Source organism: Urtica dioica, chromosome 10, assembly GCF_054948205.1.
Source record: "Urtica dioica subsp. dioica isolate 48M chromosome 10, U.dioica_male_clone48M_v1_H2, whole genome shotgun sequence".
Classification (NCBI taxonomy): Eukaryota; Viridiplantae; Streptophyta; class Magnoliopsida; order Rosales; family Urticaceae; genus Urtica; species Urtica dioica.
The window spans coordinates 20,988,991-21,011,779 of record NC_142765.1 but is presented as its reverse complement, the minus strand read 5'-3'; the positions used below and the strand labels follow the sequence as shown (position 1 = coordinate 21,011,779).

Sequence of the window (22,789 nt, the reverse complement as noted above, 5' to 3'; positions counted from 1 at the left end):
TTAAACGTCCCGGTTGCGAATGAAGCTGAACAGCAAGCCTAGACGTGGCTCTATGCTAATTAAACTTCCTTTGTCATATTTCAGTGACTTATTTATTTTAGCGGAAAACGTGAACAAAAATAGAAACTCGAGATCTTGGCATTCTGATTTCAAAAGAATTTAATCTTTATTTAGTTGGTAGTTCTAAAAAATTAGAACTCATTAACACTTGTCATTAATTGCAAATTTTGAAAATATATTGCCGATTATTTTTAGTCCATTATAGCAGGTTTCTTTTAGGGTACTTTAGGCAATTTAATGCACCACCTTAGACTATATGGCTATTAGTCCAAAGGTGTGCAAACATTGACTATATCAAAATATTATAGTTTTAATTGGGCTAAAAAATTAGAGTGCACTAAAATAAAATTTGAGCTATTTTAAAAAAAAAAGATGGATTATTTGACTACTAATCTTTTTGAGAGATTTGCACGAAAGTCACTTCTTATGAACAAAATTGCATCTATGTCACCACAAAAAATGTGTTCCAATTAAGTCACTCTTATTTATTATTAGACCAAAATACCCTTAAAGTAGAACCAGAGTTAAATAATTACAAAACAAGAAGTAACCAGTTGTCTCAAGAAGCAGCGCAGAGACTTAATTCAGAGCTATGGCTCAAGGAGTATGTGAGCTTTTATGGCTTCAGAAGATCTTGGTGGAGTTAAATGTCGAAAGAGATAAACCGATGAAGTTGTATTGTGACAACAAGTCTGCAATCAGCATTGCTCAGAATCTGGTACAGCACTACATGACTAAACATGTCGAAATAGATCGTCACTTTATCGAAGAAAGGCTGGAGAATGGCAATATTTGCATACCATTTGTTCACTCTTTAGAGCAGCTTGCAGATGTTCTCACCAAATGACTGTTTTCTACAATGTTTGAAGGTTTTCTATCCAAGCTGGGAATCTGGGAATGATTGATATCTATTCTCCAGCTTGAGGGAGGGTGTCGAGAATATTATTTTAGTTAATTAATTAGATATTAATTCTGTAAATATTTGATATTATCTGATTAGTTAGGTTTCCTATTTTATCTCTAGTTAGTTGTTGTTATTTGGCTATTAGTTATTTTCTCTTCCCTGTACTTATATATTCCGTGTGATTAATAAAGCTGAAGTATTACGGTTTCAATTCTCTCAGCTTTTAGATCCTTGTGTCCAACGCTCCACTCTGAATCATTTATTCGATTTATTCTACGGAAGTTAAAACATATATTCTTTTACAAATCCCCCTCTTTTTTATTCATGTTGACAAAAATGACGTATAATAACTCTATCACCTACACCACCAATAACAAATAAAGAAAAGAAATAATGAAAAAGCAAGGAAAATAAATCTTTCTTTATATCGCTCACTATTGGTTGTTTATTGATCGACTGTTTATTTTAGAGATGAGAACATTAAGTAAATTAAACTGAATCGTGATTGTAATGTTATGAAATCAATTTTGAAATCAGTTGCTATAAAGATGGAAACTTTAAAATTGGGGGATTTAGTTTATTTTAAAAATCAAATTATAGCTATTTTGCTAACGAATTAGAAACGTCGGCTAGTTTGCAATTTCAATGTTTAACGTGGCTTAGTTGGTGTAATTTTTCTTTCAACAATGGTTCGTTAGATATATAGCTTTATAAACATAAACAAATTGCTATATAGCCAATATATTTTTATAAGTAAATAGCCATATATTTTTATAAACATTGTCAAATTTACATAAATACACATAATACACGAAGAAGTATCTATATGGAATCTTGAATTGTCCACATACATCATCCGAAGTATATCCGAGTTAGAAACTTATATTTTTATCTCACTTTTTATTTGAGTTTCTAACTCTGCCACTGGTCGGAGCAAAACCTAAGAACAACATTAAACATAAACGAAATGATGGCAAAAACAACCATTCACGTTTAAAATCATTCTGAAAAATCTAAATAGTTAAATATTTGGACAATTTATCTTGAGAGATTTGTACCAAAGTCACTTCTTATTAACAAAATTGCATTTATGTCACCACAAAAAACGTGTTGCAAGCAGTAAGTTACTTTTATTTATTATTATACCAAAATACCTTTAAAGTAGAACAAGAGTTAAATATTTACAAAACAAAAGTAGACTAGAAGAAGAAAGTAGAACCACAGTTAAATATTTACAAAACAAATGTAGACTAAAAGAAGAAAATAGAACCACAGTTAAATATTTACAAAATAAAAGTAGACTAGAAGAAGAAATCGATAATCTGAAGCGTGTCAACTCCGTTGGACAACTTATCGGCAGCGTTCTCCTCCGCGGCTGCCTTGGAAGACGCCGCCGCCTTGCCTCCTCTCTTCGTCACCGTAAAACACACACCAACTTCTTCAATGCGTATTACATGTTCGACGCGTATTACCTGTTCGACGAAATGCTAAAGCCAAAAACATGACTTCAATTCATACCTCTTTGGAGACGATACAGAGTCTTCTGTCAGCTCCGGCCATTTTCAGCCCCGTTCCGGCCACCAAATCCACCGTCCTCTCGTCGCCATCGCTTCTGCCCCCCTCCGACCTCGACCCCGACGGAAACCGCCTCTGCTTCCCCAGCGCCGACTTCGACTCCTTCGTCCTCTTCTTCTCCGTCGGAACGAACTCTCACCACATCGGCTTCCTCGTCGTCCCCGGCGCCGGCGGTGTCCGATCCCTCGCCTGCTCCGGCGAGCACCACCACCGGATCCGGAGAATCTCCGCGATCCCGAACTCCGGCGAAGGCGGCGATGGTGAGTTCGTCGGCTACGTCATTGTCGAAACCATGTACTCCGTGGGCTGGTTCTCCGTCGAACCTGGTCCGAATCTCCGTCGGCAAAGACGAACACCGGGAGAGATCGGAGCACGGAGGCTTCGAGGCCGCGGGAAGGCTGGTTCTGTGATTCCGGCGAGAGCTCCGACAAGGGTTACGGCGGCAGTGGCCTCGTCGGAGCGGCGATCGGCGATCGGCGCGGTGGTCGAAGCTGAGCTAGAGAGATTAGGGTTTGGGAGGAAATTTGATGAGAGATTAGATTTGGGTGTGGATATGGATTCTTGTTGTATATAAAATAGAAATGTAATTAAGACATTGTATAGTCGACAAATATGCAAAAAAAAAAAAAAAAAAAAAAAAAAAAGGACACGAATGCAATTTAGACTCATTTGTGATACAAATGAAATAATGTGTTGTTGTGACTTCAACAACTGTAAATTCCACAATTATATTTGAGATTACAGTTAATGCATACTACATGTAAACTTTAACTCGCCGATATAATATTTCCTCCACCTCTGAAAAGAAATTGTTTTTCATTTGGACGAAGACAAAGTTTAGATGTGAAGGAGCAATATAAAATCCACACATAAAACGAGGTATTCCTAGAATAAAAATTAAAAGTGAGATATTTTAAAAATAAAAAATAAAAAAGTTTTGTAAACGAAGTATCTCATGTAATTTGAACTGAGTATAAGTTTTTGACCTTTTCAGAGTGTTTAGGGTTACTTTGGGTCGTTTATTGGGCTTCTAAAAAACCCTAAATAATAAAAGAAACTGGTTGCTATATTTGACTTCTTCTCCCAAGTGTTTTTCCCTGCGACTTTCTTCTCCAGAGGTCTTATCACGAGGTAAGAATTTACTTATTTTACCTCAGTATGGTATACATATACATATACACATTGTATTCAGCAATAATATAATTGGATTTGCTAAATATCATCTTCGATCAGGTCGGACGACTAAGAGTGGTCTCTATATTTACACAAAATAAACCCTTTGCACAGATTTCTTATTCGACAATTGAGACAGTTGGGTGAATTACAGTTGCAAGGTACTGAATGGAGGAAGAAAAAGTGGACAGACTCAGCGACTTACCCGGCAACGTGATCGACCAAATCCTATCGTCAATGCCAACCAAAGAAGCAGCGAAGACGAGCCTCTTGTCCTCTCAGTGGAGGAACACATGGAAATCGATCTCGGGACTCTATCTCACTTGGAATCCAGATGAGCCGGACACTGTGAATCGGTTCATAGAGAGCCGTTCCGTCCCAATTCGGAACTTTCGCATATATCTAAGCACGACTCCCTCAACCAACGAGATCGAGAACTGGATCGACCAACTCTCGAGGCACCCGATCGAGAACTTCGTGATCCGCCCCCGCCCACTATGGAGCTGGCCGATGCCCTCTTCCGCGTTCTTTTCATGGAAAACCCTGACCCATCTCCGACTCACCAACTGTGACATAATTCCTCCTTCGACGTTCCGCGGGTTTGGGAGACTGAAGAGCCTCGATCTCGAGAGTGCGACCATCGGCCAGGAATCGCTCCAGACCCTGATCTCCGGCTCCTCTGTGCTCGAGACTCTGACCTTAAAATACAACAAACTAGACGACAGGCTTGTCATCGACGCACCCAGTTTGAAATCGTTCCAGTTTCGCTGTTTGGGTTTCGTCAATCTCAGACTCATGAACTGCAACGTCTTGGAGACGTTTCACTTCCATGTTTCTCATTTAAATAACGAGAAGGGTTTTATCCGTGGAGACAATTTGATGCCACTTATGGACGATGCACCTCGGCTTCGGTTTCTAAGAATCAGTATCGGTGCTTCTTTAGAGGTGAGAGACAGCTCGTTATTTTTTCTTTGAGGTCCAGTAGCTATCTAATCATATGAAACATTAGAAATTTTGAAATAGCCAACATTTTGTTAATTTTTTGTAAATTTTTTTATAAATCTATTTACGCTATCAAAATAATAAAAAAACGCAGAGTAAATTTCTAGTAAATATGACTATTTACGAAATATTTACAAAAGCTTTTGGCTATTTACGAAAAATTTACAAAACTTTGACTAAAACGCAAACGCTTATGTTTATGTGGCTTATATCGGTAAATCTTTGTTTTTTTAAGCATACTATCATGGTCAACATTACCTATCATGTCTTATTCATTTTATATATACAGTATCTTGCGTCGGGCATCGTACCGAGAGAGCTTCCGGCTCCGCTCGCTGATCTCCGTGTTTTGTGGATCGGGGCTTGCTTTAGGTGCACCAAACACACCACAGGCTTTTACATGCTTTTGAGTAGTCTCCCCAATCTTCAAGAACTTCACGTTGACGTAAGCTTCTGAACCAGAATTCCAACTTAAGAATGTCAAATGTCAAAACAAGAATTCACTCTAATGGTTACAAGAAAATGTAGCTGATCTCCGTGTTCTCGATGTAATGGTATCTTTTGTTGATCAGTTTGGGTGGCTTTGCAACCAAGAATGGGAGGCCGTGCAGTGGGACCTGGCGTTCCCTCGTCTCGGCAAGTTTGGTGTGAGATTTTACAATGATTCTTTATCGGAGACTGATTTCATTAAGCGCATGCTCTCGGCTTCACCAATTTTGGACGAGATTTCCATTAAGATCTCTTCCTTCATCTCCACCAAAAAGCTTGAGCTTATAAAGAAGCTGTTGTTTGGGTTGGAGCGCGCTTCTCCGACTGCCAAGATATCGGTCAGCTAATTAAACGTCTCGGTTGCGAATGAAGCTCAACAGCAAGCCTAGACGTGGCTCTATGTTAGAAGAAAAAAAAATACAAGTCTTACTGGCTCTGCTAGCCTATTCTTCCCTGAGAATATTGAGAACGTATAACTGTCTATTCCATAAATGTATTTGAATTTGAAACCAAAGGTGGAACTGGAAATAGAGAATTTTTTTTTTTTATTATTATTGCACTGATAGTTCATAGAATTTCAAATAGGAAAAATGGCATGAACTAGCCAATTCAAACTATGGCTTTTGCAAAATAGCCATAGTTTCATTAGGTTAACCAAAATAGCCATTACTCTCATCCCTGGACTAAATTAATCCTGCCTGGATTAAATTTAATCCCGATATTTTGTGTGGATTAAATTTAATCCTGCCTGGATTAATAATCGCAGCTTGGCTATTTTGCTTATACTTGATAAACTTTGGCTATTTTGCAAATCCTTAAGTTCTATTTGGCCATTTAGCCGCTTGACCCTTTCAAATATGGTACTTAATAGTCCTGTTACATAACTTCCGTTAATTTTTGTTGAAATCTCAGTTGTGTCACATACGTTGCATTTTTTCAGATCGACATAGACAATCTTATTTATTTGGGTACAATTGTCATTTAATGTGAAAACTCATAATCAAAATAACCATATTCAAATAAAAACTGCAAAATTTGCGAGTCGCATATTGTCCTGTTTGGTAGTTAACTCAAAAAGTTTTTGTTTTCTATTTTCTAATTTTTGTAGTTATACTGAAAAATTATTTTGTAGTTGTTTTCAAAAATCTGTTTGGTACAGTTTTCATTTTTGTTTTTGAGAAATTGAAAAAACCGTTTGATACAGTTTTCATTTTTATTTTAGAAGGAGAATGAGGAGAGAAGAAAATTTTTTGTTTTACAAAACACATTTTATTTGTTTTCAGTTTTCTTTACTTTTTTACAAAACAAATTCAAAATTTTTTGAAAAATTTTTCCGAAAAATTAAATCAAACGCAATTTTCAGTTGTGTTTGGTAGTTAACTCAAAAAGTTTTTGTTTTCTATTTTCTAATTTTTTTAGTTGCACTAAAAAATTATTTTGCAGTTGTTTTCAAAAAGCTATTTGGTACAGTTTTCATTTTTGTTTTTGAGAAATTGAAAAAACTGAAAAAAGTGTTTGGTGCTCTTTATCTTTTTTTAAAAAAAATTAATATGCTGATTATATATTACAATATATAATCAGCATATTAAAACTAATCAAAACTAATTTCATTATATTCCTAATTGATAAATTACAATATATCTTAATTTTAATTTCATTAACTAATTACAATTCCTAATTGATAAATTACAATATATCAAAACTAATTAAAACAAAAAACAAATTTAAACTAATCACATTATTACAATTACTAATCAATTAACTAATTACAATTCCTAACTGATAAACTAATCACAAATTCTAAACTAAACACTAACCTGCAGAGACTCGGGACGAGGCGAGCGCACGGCAAATGAAACTTGAAAACTTGAAATCGAGCTACAAAACTTGAAAACTAATCACAATGACCCACTAGCGCTTAAGCCATCATAACTCGAGCTACAAAACTTGAAATCGATTGGTTCTAGCGGCAAATGAAAGTAGACTCATGTAGCTTTCTAACGAAATATTACAAGCATATATACGACAAGAATAGCTATCTCAAAAACAGCGCGTAATTCACTGTTACAATTCTGGAAATCCCGTTTTACTGCTGCGAAACACAAACTTTGGAAATTCATAACTCATTCAATACTCCATGGATTTACATGTTCTTGGTCATTTTAGAAAGCTCATACAGTCTACTATCCATGAAAAATATCCACAAAAATTATCTCAGAGCATATCGGACTGTCTACTCCGTTTACAGAGGCTCTTCAAACAGTTTATCAAATCAAACGAAAATTCGAGAAATCATCACAACTCATCATTAATCCAAGTACAACCACCAAGAATTCGAGTCCAATCACATAAAAAAACACATCAAAACAGCTCGGAGAAGGAAAGCCCCAATTCAAAAATAAGAACCCTAATTTTCGGATTCAAAATTTGGGAAAAAAATCAATTCCTCACCTTGAATTGAAGATGGTAATACGAGCTTAAATCCTTCTCCTTCGACCTTGTACCACTCCGAGAAGCTTCAAGGACAGCAAAACCGAGAGAGAGAAAAAGAAAGAGATTCAAACCCTTGATCTTCATGTATGGGTTTTGAAGATGAAGAGCAAAGAAGTAGACAAGATGGAGAAGATGACGAACGTACACTTACCTCGAAACCAAGATCCGGTCTTCGTTTCTTCTTCCCCGAGCTCTCTCTCTCTCTCTTTCACTTCTGATCTCCCTCTACCTCTCTCTTCTGCGTTTTTTTTCCCTTGTTCTCTTATCAACTGGTGGTCCTTGTTTTTAAAATCGAATGAAAAAATGAGGGGGAGAATTGGCCCGGTTAAAATTTTAAATAATCAGGTGCGACTTTGTCGCACATGATAGTAATTTTAAACTATCAGATGCGACTAGTCGCACCCGAAAGTCATTTAGATGCGACTTTTAGGTGCGACTTGTCGCACCTGATAGTCATGCGCATCAGAAAACCAAATTTGTAGTAGTGAGAGAAGATGAGGAGAATGAGGAGAGAAGAGAATAAATTTTTTTCCAAAAACACCTTTTATTTGTTTTCAGTTTTCTTTACTCTTTTACAAAACAATTTCAAAATTTTTTGAAATTTTTTTCCAAAAACTTAAACCAAACATAACTTTCACTTTTTGTTTTCAATTTTTTCCACTCAAAAACTGTTTTTGAAATGAATACCAAACATGGCCGAATCACTTTTTGTTTTCAATTTTTTTATCTCAAAAAGTCAAAAACAGTTTTTGAAATGAAAACCAAACCCTCCCTGAGATTTTACCAACAAATACATTCGGGGTTACACGCTTGCAAAACAAATTAACAGAAGTTAGGGCAAAATTTTAATGAGGAAAATAAAATATTGCTCTTTTGCTCTTTTGTAACCCGGAAAATAAGAGAAAAAGTGGAAATAATATATAAAATGAAAATGTAAGATAAAATAATAGAAAAAGTCAAAATTCTAATGGGAGAGTGAGCATACTAACCCAATCAACCCACCAATATTAGGAGAATAACCCAAGTTTGAATAAATTAAGTGAATAGCCCAATTAATATTTCACTACCTAAATTACTCTCATATATAAGAGCAAAACTCAATTTTCCAAAAACCTAAACCTAAACACGTTCTCATCTTCATCCATTACACGCCACCGATCACCGCCGATCCATTTCACGCCGCCATGTCATCGCCAATCTTCGTCCATCCTCGTTGCTGATCCCTAACATCGCCGGCGAGATCCGCCATCGACGCCGTCAAGATCCGCCATAGACGGCATCGATTCCGGTGAGCTCCGGCGGCGGCGATGCTCGGAGAATCGACGGCTCAGATTGACTCAACGGGGGGAGAGGAATCGGCGACGGAGAGGAAATCGGCGGCGATGGAGGAGATTGAGGAGAGGTACTTTGTAAATTCGCGAATCGGTTAATTTAATTAACCTACTGGAGTGAGTTAGGTTAATTAATTAACTGATTCGTGAAGGATTTGAAATTCATAAAAAATTTACAAAAATCATAACATTAGTCAATTGATATTCAAAGCATTCAATTAATTAACCTAATTCCGAATTCAATCATTTAGTAAATTAACTTTACTCACAAAAAAATCAGAACCTAAACTAATATTCAACCAATAAGTTAATTAATGAACATAACTCACTCCAGTAGGTTAATTAAATTAACATATTCACGAATTTACCAAGGGCGTTATGGTCTGAGCCAAAAATATGGGTTATTTGCTTAATAAAATGAAACTTGGGCTATTCCCCCAATAAGAATGACAAACTTGGCTAGTTACAACAAATTTCACTATATTATAATTGTATTTGAAAGCCATGGAAAATATTAGAGAAAAATGATGGGAAAGTAACGATGAGACCAGGGACCAAACTAACTCAAGTCCAGGGTGGGCTCCAGCCCCCCCTCAAATTTTTTTATTTATATTTTTTGCCCATTTTTAAAAAGTTTTATATTTTTTACCCTAAAAAATTTACACTTTGACCTATTTTAAAAAAAAATCATTTTTACCATGAATTTTTTTAAATTAGCCCCCCTAATTTTTTTTATTTACATTTTTTACCCTAAAAATTTACACTTTTAACCTTTTTTTTAAATTCATTTTTACCATGAATTTTTTAATTAGTCCCCCCTCAAATATTTTTTATTTACATTTTTTTGCCCATTTTTAAAAAAATTTACATTTTTTACCCTAAAAATTTACACTTTTGACTCATTTAAAAAAAAAATCATTTTTACCATGAATTTTTTTTAATTTGCACCTCTAAATATTTTTTTTCAAATAAGCCCCCTATTGAGCTTTTCTGGCTCGATCCCTGGACGAGACACACAAATGTGATCTCCTCATAGACAAATTTGGAGAGATTCTCATTTTCCATTTGATTTTCGAATGAAAATGAAATCCTCATTTTAGTTGTACACTTTCCCTCGCATTTTCCATCATAATTTTTTTCCACCATATTTTCCTCAATCCAAACAACTTAAGTAAAATAGGAGAGATTTTCATTTTCATTTCCTTCTTATTTTCCGGATTCCAATCGGGGCCTAAATGTATTTGAATTTGAAACCAAAGGTGGAGAAAAAAATTACTGGAAATAGAGAATTATATTGCTGCTTTGTTTTTTCAAGCTTAGAAAGTTGCAGCGATGAGCATGATTGCTTTACGAAAAAATTTCCAATTCAGAGTTCGTAGATCAAGTAAGACATGATACTGTCTTGTTTTCTTGAATTATGAATGCTCATGGAAAATGAATGCATCGGTTTGTTTGTTTGGAATCTAAATTATTGGTTATTAGGACCTTTGTTAAAGAGCATTCTTGTTATGGAAAGATTATTGTTCATCAGCACAAACAAGGATCTTCATTACTGAAAAGCAAATGTATTAAAAAAGACTTTAGAGGATCAATTGCCGATAAAATCACTCCTAAAGGTGTAGCGAAGATAATGAGGACACGATTCAAGGTTGACATTAGTTACTTAAATGCGTGGAAGAGGCGTAAACAAGGGAAGTTTTTAAGTTCCAGTCTGCGATATTTCGCCGCGGCCAAATATATACGTGGCCGCGGCCAAATATTTCCACAACGGGTTATTGTACCGTTGTGGAAACATTTCACCGCGGCCAAGGCTTAAGCTCGCCGCGGCGAAATGTTTTGTTTTACAGTTCTCCCACAATGGTACACTGTACCGTTGTGGAAGAGTTTGGCCGCGGCGAGTTTATGCCTTGGCCGCGGCGAGATTCAACAACGGGTCACCATCCCGTTGTTTAAACCTTAATTTTTTTTTTTAATTCCACAACGGGACAACTGTCCCGTTGTGGAATCATCAAGATTCCATAACGGGACAGTTGTCCCGTTGTGAAAACATCAAGATTCTACAACGGGACTCTTGTCCCGTTGTGGAAACGTCATGATTCCACAACGGGACAGCGTTTCGTTGTGGAATATCCGTTGTGGAATCTAACATTTGTAGTAGTGTTTATGAAGTTACCGCATACGATAGATTGCTCATCTTTGGTCGGGACTTTCAGAGAAGTACACGCACCGTGATTTTGTGGATCTTTGACTTTCCAAACTTTTTTCATGGCAAGAGGGTTTGACCTTGAACGTCTTTTCTTTTTCAGATCTTTCAGGAGCTTGTAACACCAGGGTTTAATATGACCCTTCTTCGCACAGTAATGACAAACCCAAGATTTTTGGCTCGCCTTCGCAGGTGTTGCAGAAAGTGTTGTAACAGTTGTTGAGCCAGCAGCTTCATTCTGGGAATTTATGCTTGGGACGAATAAAGTCTTGTTGGATGCTCCTCCTCTCTGATAGCCTAGACCATGATGATCGCCATTGGTTTTGCCTATACACAAAATTTCATCAAGTTTTGACGTTCCAGAATTGAGCATTCTAATATTTTTCTTCAAGAGAGTTATTTCAGAATGAAACTTATCTTGTTGAGATCTTTCATATTTCAATTCTTCATTTAAGGAGACAACAGAGGCAAGGAGTTCATCCTTTTCTTTTGAAGCTATGGCAATCTTCTCATAAAGCCTTTGATTAAGACTAACAACATCATTCCACTTGCTGTAGAGAAGTCCATAAGCCTTGGTAACAGACTCAAGTGTTAATTCTTCTTCATCTTCTTCGTTGCTGCTGACTTCAGAGTCGCTGTTGTAGAAAACGTCACTAACACTTCCTGCGACAGTGTTGCATGGCTTCAATTGTCTTGAGAATCACGGGCAGTAAAAGCAAGGAAGTTGTCGATAATGTCTTCCTCTTCCGAATCATCATCACTCCATGTACGGGTGTTGTAGCTTTTGTTATGCTTCTTGAGGGTGTTGGCACATTCTGCTTGGATATGACCGAATCCATGACATTCTCGACATTGAATCCCCTTAGCTTTGACATTCAGATCTGTGGAAATTTCGTTGGCGTTGGATCTGTTTTGGGAACTGTCAGAGACAGTTTCTGAAACACTTTTGCGAGTGTTGTTGTTCATCCTCTTCATGAATTTGCCAAAGTTCTTAGCCAGAAGAGAGATAGTCCTAGCCAAGTCTTCATCTTCAGTAAGGCCGTGGTTGTTGTCGAGGTCAGCTTTCAATGCAATTCCATGAGTCTTTGGCTCGGGATTGGGGTGCTCATCGTTCATCTCAAAGGTTCTGAGGGAACCCATTAAGTCTTCCAGCTTCATTGTGGATATGTCTTTAGCCTCTTCAATGGCAGTGACTTTGTAGATGAACCGCTTCGGAAGCGACGGTAGAACTTTTCTGACAAGTTTTTCCTCAAACATTTTTTCACCAAGGGCAAACGATTCATTAGACAAGTCACAAAGTCTAGAATTGAATTCACTAATCGTTTCATCTTCCGTCATTCTTAAGTTCTCAAATTTAATAGTCAAAAGCTGGAGACGAGACATTCGTACCGTATCAGTTCCTTCATGAGTGACTTGAAGGATATTCCATGCGTCTTTGGCCACTTCACATGTAGAAATCAGCTTGAATGTGTTGGGGTCAACGGCAGCCATGATCGCATTAAGAGCTTTAGAGTTACCGCTTGCCAGTTTATCTTCATTCACAGACCAATCAACTTCAGGTTTCAAAACAGTCTCTCCGGCACCATCGATGGTGGTGGGGTGCTTCCAGCCAGTGATGACGGCTCTCCAAGCTTTCTCGTCTAGTGCTTTTAAGAAGGCCTTCATCCGAGCTTTCCAATACGAGTAGTTTCCACCGTCGAGGAGGGGCGGACGGCCAATAGATGCACCTTCTCTCATGAACTCCATCTCTAAATAAACAGATCAGTAACACTACGGATCACACTCAACATGACTGAGTAAACCGCTCTGATACCAATAGAAATTACTGAATCTGCGCAACTATTTCAGAAAGTGTTTGTAACAGAAAGTGCGACAGTTGCTGAAATTTAGAGAAACAAAAGATTAACGATATGAGTGCGGAAATAATAAATAGACACCAGAGCTGGTAACCCAGTTCGGCAATTCGTGCCTACGTCTGGAGGGCCTTTGCCCGGTGGAAAGCAATTTACTATGATAACGTGGTACAATAAGGATTTACACTCAACGACTCCCTCGCTAGCTACCCAACCTACGTCTATCCTCTTCAACAGCAACTTAGGCTCCCCCTAAGTACGAGATCCCCTCGATTCCCACAGAATATCTCTCCCGAGACTTCTAAACGTGTTTCCCAATAAAAACAATTAAAAAACCTAACCTCTAGCTTCTAATACAATCACCCGTATATAGGCAACAAAGCAGAGGTAAAAGACACCTTAAAAGCTTGAACACAGGTCGTTCTAAGCTCAGCTAAAACACTCAAATAAATATCTCCAAAGGCGTGAGTGAAGATGGTGTGGTTATGACATATTTATAGAGAAAATTAGGTCAAAACGAATCTTGAAGTCGGATTAGGATCACCAGCCCATTATATCATCAATCAACACTGGAATCCTACTTCAATTCGGAATAGAAAAGCCCAAAAGTGAATGGGCCGTAATTATTTCGCAAACTGTTACAACAGAAACTGTAACGCTTCCAGAATAATCGTAACAAGGCACAATTCTATCCGAAATAATATATCACGATTCTTTAAATATTTTGCCAACATTAAATCGCCAATTAATGTAACAACAGGTTCTAAACCTGTTATACCCGTCGATGGTACGTTTCTTAAGGGGAAATCGCATGGTACGTTACTTCTTGCTACAGCTCAACATGGTGACAAATATCTATTTTCTTTGGCATTTAGTATAGTAGACTCTGAAGAAGATAAATCTCGGGAATGGTTTATGAGGCATTTGCGAGCTGTGTATGATATTAGAAAGGATTTGGTTATTGTTTATGATAGATCCCTAAGGCTGTCCATAAAGTATTTTCTGAAGCCAAATTTGATATCAACTATCTCTAGATAAAAAAAAACAACTATCTCTATTTTATATTAATGTCTCTCTCTCTCTCTCTCTCTCTCTCTCTCTCTCTCTCTCTCTCTCTCTATATATATATATATATATATATATACATATATATATATATACGAGCAAAATATTATATCTCTCGTTATTGACCGTCACTATTTTTTTCTCTCGGTTTTTTTTTCTCTTCATATCAAGGTCATAATTATTTGGGAGAATTAATTAGGAATCTTAATTCTAGCCAAAATATTCAAAATCGAGAAAATAGCTCAAACCGAAACAAAACGCATGCTCTACAAGTACGGATAGATAGACATGAGTTGAACTATTTCTTTAATATTTGAATATTTAGAATGTAGTTTTAATTAATGACAGTCGTTTGACTATTTCATATTTCTTCTAATTATTTACTAATTTTTGCTTATTGATTATTTTATATATATATAGTATTTAACCTCGGGGGTAATACCTACTGAGCTTCTGGCTCTGCTCGCTAATCCTCGTTGCATGTCCGTTGATATCTGCTTTAAGAGCACCAAACATACCGTAGCCTTGTTCCTGCTCTTGAGTTGTGTCCCAAATCTTCGAGAACTTCACATTGGACACCGGTCGGATTAAATAAGTGGTTGATTCTACATTACTAACTTTTTTCAAATTAGATAAATCTAAAACTTTTTAGTTACAAACATGTAACTAATAGTGACAAAATTGACACTATTAGTTAAATGTTTGTAACTATATACTCCTAGATTAGTCTAATTTGAAAAAAAATAGTAATGTGGAATAAACAACTTATTTACTTTTATCTGTGTATAATTATGTAAAAAGAGAGAATTTAAATGATATTAAATTTTTAGTTTGGTTTGTTAGTGTATAATTCTTTTCTCGGGACAATCTCATTTTTTTTTTGTTACATAACTGCTCACTATGACTCTTATGTTATGATGATATTTTTTTGGTTGATCAGAGTTGGTCATGCAAAACGGTTGCCAATCGAGAGTGGGAAATTTTTCAAAGGGTCGGTATAGGAGACTAGCTTTGTGGAGCTCATGCTTTTGAATTCACCGATGGTAGACGAGATAGCCATCAACTTTGTTGAGGATCGTCCTCTCTCGAACACTCCTATCGCAGTACCTTCCTGCAGAAGCAACTACGCACAGCCGCGATAAACCAGACAAAAACGTTAAGTGCAAGAAATCGTAAGAGAAAGACACACAGGATTTGTTAACGAGGTTCAGCACGAATGCCTAATCCCCGGAACTCCTCCGAATAGGTAGTTCGAGTCACTCCGATTATCTTCTCCGATGAAAGTCTTTACAATCCCTTCGTCCACAATCACTCAATTGTATCTTCTTCAAGACCTAATGTACAACCTACCCTGTCAAGAACAACCCTGAGAAATTGCCTCTCAATTCTTGACTAAGCCTCACAACAATAGATCACTCTGAAGAAATTCAATACAACAGTAAACAGAAATTGGTACTGACTAAACTAATCTAATGAGACTTTATAGACACAGTCTGATTCCTATTAGTACATGAGATGAAACTCCACCGTAGATCTAAGCCTTATGCGATGTGATGAAGCCACGCCATTAGCCTTCCAACTGCCAACGCACTGCTGTCCTTAGCTCGCAGATCGCTCATCTCCTCAGTTCGCTCAGCTCGCCCAACTCAGCTCGCTCAGCTCGCTAGACTCCGCAGATCACTCGGATTAGAAGGTCTTGGTGCCGACTTCAATATACTCCACCTCAGCGACAAAGACGTTGCTCAGAATGACTCAAACACTCCACCTTATTCAAATTCATCGTTCATCTTCTGGCATGGCTCGGTGAGAGCCAACCCCCAGGAGTTCAAGACAATGCTTGAACTTACCTAGGGTGACCACCTTGGTTCCACAGTCAGCAGGATTGTCATCTGTTCCCACCTTGGCAACATTGATAGTACCATCTGAGATCTTTTCTCTGATGAAATGGTACTTAATGTCGACGTGCTTGGTCCTGTCATGGAACACTGGATTTCTGCAGAGATGAAGAGCACTTTGACTGTCTGAAAACACAGTCACAGTCTCTTTGTAGATCTCTAACTCCTTCAGTAAACCTTGCAGCCATATGCCCTCCTTTACAGCCTCAATAGCTGCAATATATTCTGCTTCTGCTGTGGACAAAGTTACCACTGGTTGGAGTTGAGATTTCCAACTTACACAGTTACCACACACTAGAAAGAAGTATGTTGTAGTAGACTTTCTAGTGTCATGATCCCCTGCATAATCAGAATCTACATACCATTCAACTTCAATCTTCTCTCCTTGTTGTCTGTAGACCAATCCCAAATGAGTTGTACAGCTTAAGTATCTCAACAGCCATTTCATTGCAAGCCAGTGTTCTCTCCCAGGCTTGGACATGAATCTGCTTAGCACACTGATGGCATGGGCTATATCTGGTCTAGTACACACCATAGTGTACATCACTGAGCCAACTGCACTAGGATAAGGAACACCACTCATGTATTCCTGATCTGAGGCAGTCTTTGGGCTTTGAGAGCTTGACAATCTGAAATGACTTGCAAGGGGTTGTCTGACTGCCTTGGATCCTCTCATGGCAAACTTGTCAACTACTTTTTCCAGGTAGTCTTGTTGAGTAAGCAGTAGTCTTCCATTTGTCCTGTCTCTGAGAATGTTTATGCCCAAGATTTTTCTTGCAGCTCCCAGATCCTTCATGTCAAACTCTTGACTTAGCACCTGTTTCAAAGCTGCAATTTTCTTTGCTGACTTGCTGATAAGGAGCATATCATCTACATAGAGTAGTAGATAGATTGCATCTAGGACATTTGACCCTTTAAAGTACATACAGGGGTCAAAAGAGCTTCTCCGGTATCCTTGTTTCAGCATGTAAGAATCAAACCTTTTGTACCATTGGCGAGGTGATTGCTTGAGTTCATAGAGGGACTTTTTTTAGCAAGCAAACCATGTCATTCCCCTTATGCACCTCAAAACCAAGAGGTTGTTCCATGTAGATGGTCTCTTCTAGCTCACCATGAAGAAAAGCTGTCTTGACATCCATTTGTTGCAGCTCGAGGTCAAACTGAGTAACTATGGACAACATAACTCTGATGGTCTTGTATTTGACTACTGGAGAAAATATCTCGTTATAGTCAATACCCTCCACCTGAGTAAATCCCTTTGCCACAAGCCTTGCCTTGTATCTAGGGCCATCTCCTGGTGTAGCTGGTTCCTTGAGCTTGTATAACCATCTACAAGCCACTGACTTTTGATCCTGGGGCCTCTTCACCATAAGCCAGGTTTGATTTCTGTACAGGGCTTCCATTTCTTCCTTCATGGCTTGATGCCATTTCTTGGAGTCCTGACTGGACATAGCTTCATGATATAACATGGGTTCCTGATGAGTGACAGCAACATCAGATGTGAAGGCATATGCTAGAAGCTCTGAATAAGAGCTGTAGCCATATCTCTGAGTAGGCCTGGGCACTCTCTTGGCTCTGTCTCTTGTGAGCTGGTAATCCTCATTCCCTTGATCAGCTTCTGCAGGTAGTTCCTCTTGTGAGTTTTCCTGATCTTCATGGTTGCAATCACCCTCATCTGGGTTAGAGGATTCTCCAGCATCCTCTTGATCAGTTGATCTCACTTGGCTCTCACTTCTTTCTTCAGGGACTTCACTTGAAGCAGGTGCTTGGAGTGGTGAAGTTGTGTTGACTGGCTCTGTTGAAATCGAGCTCGTCAGATCGCCTTTCCGCGTCGAGCTCGTCAGCTCGCCCTTCCGCGTCGAGCTCGTCAGCTCGCCCTTCCGCGTCGAGCTTGCTCAGAAGTCCTCTCCTTGGAACTCATTCCTCATGGGAAATTGTCGCATTTATTTCTCATGTTATTTCCGATGTCTTGCTCTCTGTGTATATTTATTATTCTCTTTATCCTAGAAGTAGTTTTTACACATGTATTTATTACACTCTCTCTTGTACCCACCTGATGTATAAATAGGTGATACAAATTAATATTAAATATAAGAAATATTCAAAGTCTCGGAACACTCTCTCTCTTCTCCGATTCTCTCTTTCTTTATCTTCTCTCTCTAAACTTCAACATGGTATCAGAGCACCACTCAGACCACCACTCAGACCACGCCCACTCAGTCACAATCTGAATCCTTCTCCCAACATATCACGAGCCACAAACTCAATGGCCACAACTTCCTACAGTGGTCCCAATCTGTGCTCATGTTCATATCGGGACGAGGTAAAGATGACTACCTCACAGGCGTGGCCACATCTCCTGTGATCGAAGATCCAACGTTCAAAAGTTGGAAGGCCGAAAACAGCATGGTGATGTCCTGGATCATAAACTCTATGCTCCCCGAAATCGGAGAAATCTTCCTCCTTTACCGAACGGCAGCAGAAATCTGGCAAGCAGCTAGAGAAATCTTCTCCAACTCAGAAGATATGTCCGAGCTGTTTGAAACTGAGAACACTCTCCACGACCTACGGCAAGGAGAGATGTCTGTTACTCAGTTCTTCAGCTCGCTCACACATCTATGGCAGAAGATCGACCTCTACAAACAGCACCAGTGGACCAGCTCCGTAGACTAAAAAATCTACCGCAGGATAGTGGAGACCAAACGTGTGTTTAAACTACTATCCGGCCTCAACCAAGACCTTGATGATGTCAGAGGTCGGATACTTAGTACAAAACCACTACCATCTCTCCGTGAAGCCTTCTCCGCGGTCAGACACGAGGAAAGCAAGAGGAAACTCATGCTGGGAGTTATCAAATCGAGCTCACTTCCGGGCTCATCCTCAGACTCGTCCGCCCTCACCACGCATGGAGACGAAGTACTTGCAGCCCGCGTCTCAACAGAGAGACCTCGCAAACCTCGCCCCTACTGCGATCATTGCAGATGACCTGGACACCTCCGAGAAACCTGCTGGAAGCTGCATGGAAAACCACCGAGCTCGAAGTCTACCCAAGATACTAAGGATCCGAACTCAGTCGGAAACTTAGTATCCACCTCGTCCGCTGCCTCGACCTCGACCTCAGACTCATCTCCCTTCAGCAACGACCAGCTCGCTATTCTCCAGAAGCTTCTTCAACAAGTCCAACTCAGTGGAGAATACTCGGGCATTGGACCTCTAGGTAACTCTCCTAGAGCCCTCAATGTAAGCTCAGAGAATCCCACGGCATGGATTGTCGACTCCGGTGCCACTGATCACATGACTGGTAATCGAAATCTATTCACAACTTACTCCGCTTGCAATAAAAGCATATCAGTCACCATCGCCAACGGAGCCAAAACTCAAGTCACTGGTATTGGCACCGTTGTCTTGACGAAATCCATGAGGCTAGACTCGGTGTTCTTTGTGCCTCAACTACAATGCAATCTCTTATATGTGCATAAGATCAACCAAGACTCTAAGTGCCGAACTATTTTTGATGGAAGTTCATGTGTGTTTCAGGAACAGGTCACGGGGAGACAGATTGGTAATGCCGAGCTGAGTACCGGACTCTATGTCATCAAGCCAGATCAGTCCGCCATGTGTCAGCTCGCCCAACATTCACCCCAGTACAAAGAGATCATGCTCAATCACCTTAGACTAGGGCATCCAAATTTCATGTATCTCAAAAGAATGTTTCCTTCTTTGTTTATCAATAAAAATATCAATTCCATTCAGTGTGACATGTGTGAGTTCGCCAAACATTCTCGAAGCTCGTATCACCCCACCTCGTACAAACCATCTCGTCCTTTTGTCACAATTCACAGTGATATATGGGGGCCCTCAAAAGTTCCCAATATCACTGGAGTTCGATGGTTCCTTCTCTTTGTTGACGACCACACTAGACTCAGTTGGATATACATGATGAAACAAAAATCTGAAACATCCAATCTATTCAAAACATTTCACAAAATGATCCAAACACAGTTCGACACATCCATTCAAATTATCCACACTGACAACACTCGAGATTACTTTAATTCTGAGCTCGGCGATTTCTTCAAAACACATGGCATAATTCACTCCAGCTCGTGCGTTCATACCCCGCAACAAAATAGGGTAGCCGAGCGGAAAAATCGACACATTCTCGAGGTCGCCCGAGCCATCATGTTCTCCTCAAACGTCCCATCTCATTTTTAGGGAGAAGCTGTCCTCACAGCCACCTACCTCATAAACAGAATGCCATCTCGTGTCCTTGGATATAAAATCCCATCTCAAGTCCTTCTAGAGACATACCCTCACTGTCGACTCATCTCAACCCTACCTGTGAAAGTGTTCGGTTGTTCAGTCTTCACCCATTCTTATGGCCAAGGTAAACTTGAACCAAAATCGCTCAAATGCATCTTCCTTGGCTATTCAGCAACCCAGAAAGGCTACAAATGCTATGAACCCCGATCACAAAAATTCATAGTCTCAATGGATGTATCTTTTCATGAGTTCAGTCCTTACTTCGCCAATTCAGCTCGTCAGGGGGAGAATGACGAAAATGACTTCCCAAATTGGCTCATCATAAACCCAGAATTCAGCTCGCCTCAAAATCCGACCTCGCCTGTTCCAGAAATTCCCAGCTCGCCCAGCTCGCCTCAAAATCCGACCTCACATGTTCCAAAAATTCCTAGCTCGCCGACCTCACCTGTTCAAGAAATTCCCAGCTCGCAATCCTCTAAACCCACTCCATGCGAACTGAATATCACCCAGAGTCCGGTACAAGCTCGCGACCAAGATGTCTCTCCGAACCTGAACCACGACACTATTGAACAAGGTAACATCGAATCTTCAGACTTACCCATTGCATTGAGAAAACCTCCTCGGTCGTGTGCTCAATACAGGATGGCAGATTACGTGTACTATGGGAATTTATCTACGAGCTACCAAGCCTATGTGGTGAAGTTAGATGAAGGAAAAGTGCCGAACTCCATCGAGGAAGCCCTTCAAAGTTCCGAGTGGCGAGACGCAAGTCATGCTGAGATCCAAGCCCTCGAAAAGAATGATACGTGGGATATCGTCGAGCTACCACCAGGCAAGCGAACTGTTGGATGTAGATGGCTCTTCACCATCAAACACAATCCAGATGGGACAGTGGAGAGATACAAAGCCCGACTTGTCGCGAAAGGGTACACGCAGGCGTATGGCATTGACTATCAAGAAACTTTCGCTCCAGTTGCAAAGTTCAATACCATCAGAATTCTCTTTGCACTAGCAGCCAACTTAGATTGGCCTCTCATCCAGCTCGATGTGAATAATGCTTTTCTAAACGGCGAACTGGAAGAGGAAGTCTACATGCAACTCCCACCAGGATTTGACAAAGATCAAGGAGCCAACAAAGTCTGCAAACTCAAGAAGTCACTATATGGACTAAAACAGTCTCCTCGAGCATGGTTCGGAAAATTCACCAACGTGCTCAAACGTTGTGACTACGAGCAGAGTCAAGCAGATCCAACACTCTTCTCAAAAATCTCCACACAAGGCAAGCACACCATTCTTAGTGTGTATGTGGACGATATAGTCATCACCGGAGACGACCTGGAAGAGATCAGGAGGCTGAAACAAACTTTGTCATCTGAGTTCGAAGTCAAGGACCTCGGTAGCCTACGATACTTCCTCGGCATGGAGGTAGCTCGATCAGAAAAGGGCATCTATGTTTCCCAGCGCAAGTACACGTTGGATCTCCTCAAAGAAACTGGCATGCTTGGCTGCAAACCAGTTGACACTCCGATGGATGTCAATGTGAAACTTCTAGCTCGCACCAACGAGGCCGCCACCGACAAAGAAAGATTTCAGCAGCTCGTAGGAAAACTCATCTACCTAACTCACACGAGACCAAATATTGGATTCGCAGTGAGTATGGTAAGTCGATTCATGAGTAATCCTTCGACAACTCACATGGATGCAGTTATGAGGATTCTCCAATACCTCAAAGCTGCCCCGGGGACTGGTCTCTCCTTTAAGAAAAGACGAAGTCGAGGTGTGGAAGTGTTCACAGATGCAGACTGGGCCGGACATGTTCCAGACAGACGATCAACTTCAGGCATGTGCACATACGTCTGGGGAAATCTTGTTACATGGCGAAGCAAGAAGCAGTCTGTTGTCTCAAGGAGTAGTGCTGAAGCCGAGCTCAAGTCTTTAGCAAGCGGAGTATGTGAAGGCATCTGGCTGAAGAGAGTTCTCGACGATCTCAAGATCATCACCGAAGGTCCAATCAAGCTTTTTTGCGATAATCAAGCTGCTCTCAGCATAGCCAAAAATCCAGTCCATCATGACAAAACAAAACATATCGAGATCCACCGATACTTCATCAGTGAAAAGATTGAAGAAAAAATAATCGATATGGAGTACATTCCGTCAGGTCATCAGCTCGCCGACATTCTCACCAAAGCCCTTCCGCGAGCAACCTTTTCCGAGCTATGTAGCAAGCTTGACCTCCTCAACATATACAGTCAAGCTTGAGGGGGAGTGTTGAAATCGAGCTCGTCAGATCGCCCTTCCACGTCGAGCTCGTCAGCTCGCCCTTCCGCGTCGAGCTCGTCAGCTCGCCCTTCCGCGTCGAGCTCGTCAGCTCGCCCTTCCGCGTCGAGCTTGCCTCCGAAGTCCTCTCCTTGGAACTCATTCCTCATGGGAAATTGTTGCATTTATTTCTCATGTTATTTCCGATGTCTTGCTCTCTGTGTATA

At 39.8% G+C, this 22,789-nt stretch overlaps 1 protein-coding gene across 1 annotated transcript; it reads left to right on the top strand.

Moving 5' to 3' along the window:
• The first annotated feature begins 3,619 nt into the window (after nucleotides 1–3,619).
• LOC149383929 (F-box/FBD/LRR-repeat protein At1g13570-like) lies at nucleotides 3,620–5,717 on the top strand. The gene is made up of 4 exons (XM_089627948.1): nucleotides 3,620–3,670; nucleotides 3,867–4,657; nucleotides 5,004–5,159; nucleotides 5,287–5,717. The coding sequence occupies exons 2-4, from the start codon at nucleotides 3,881–3,883 to the stop codon at nucleotides 5,548–5,550; spliced, it is 1,197 nt and encodes a 398-aa protein (XP_089484074.1). The 5' UTR covers nucleotides 3,620–3,670; nucleotides 3,867–3,880; the 3' UTR covers nucleotides 5,551–5,717.
• The last annotated feature ends 17,072 nt before the right edge of the window (nucleotides 5,718–22,789 follow it).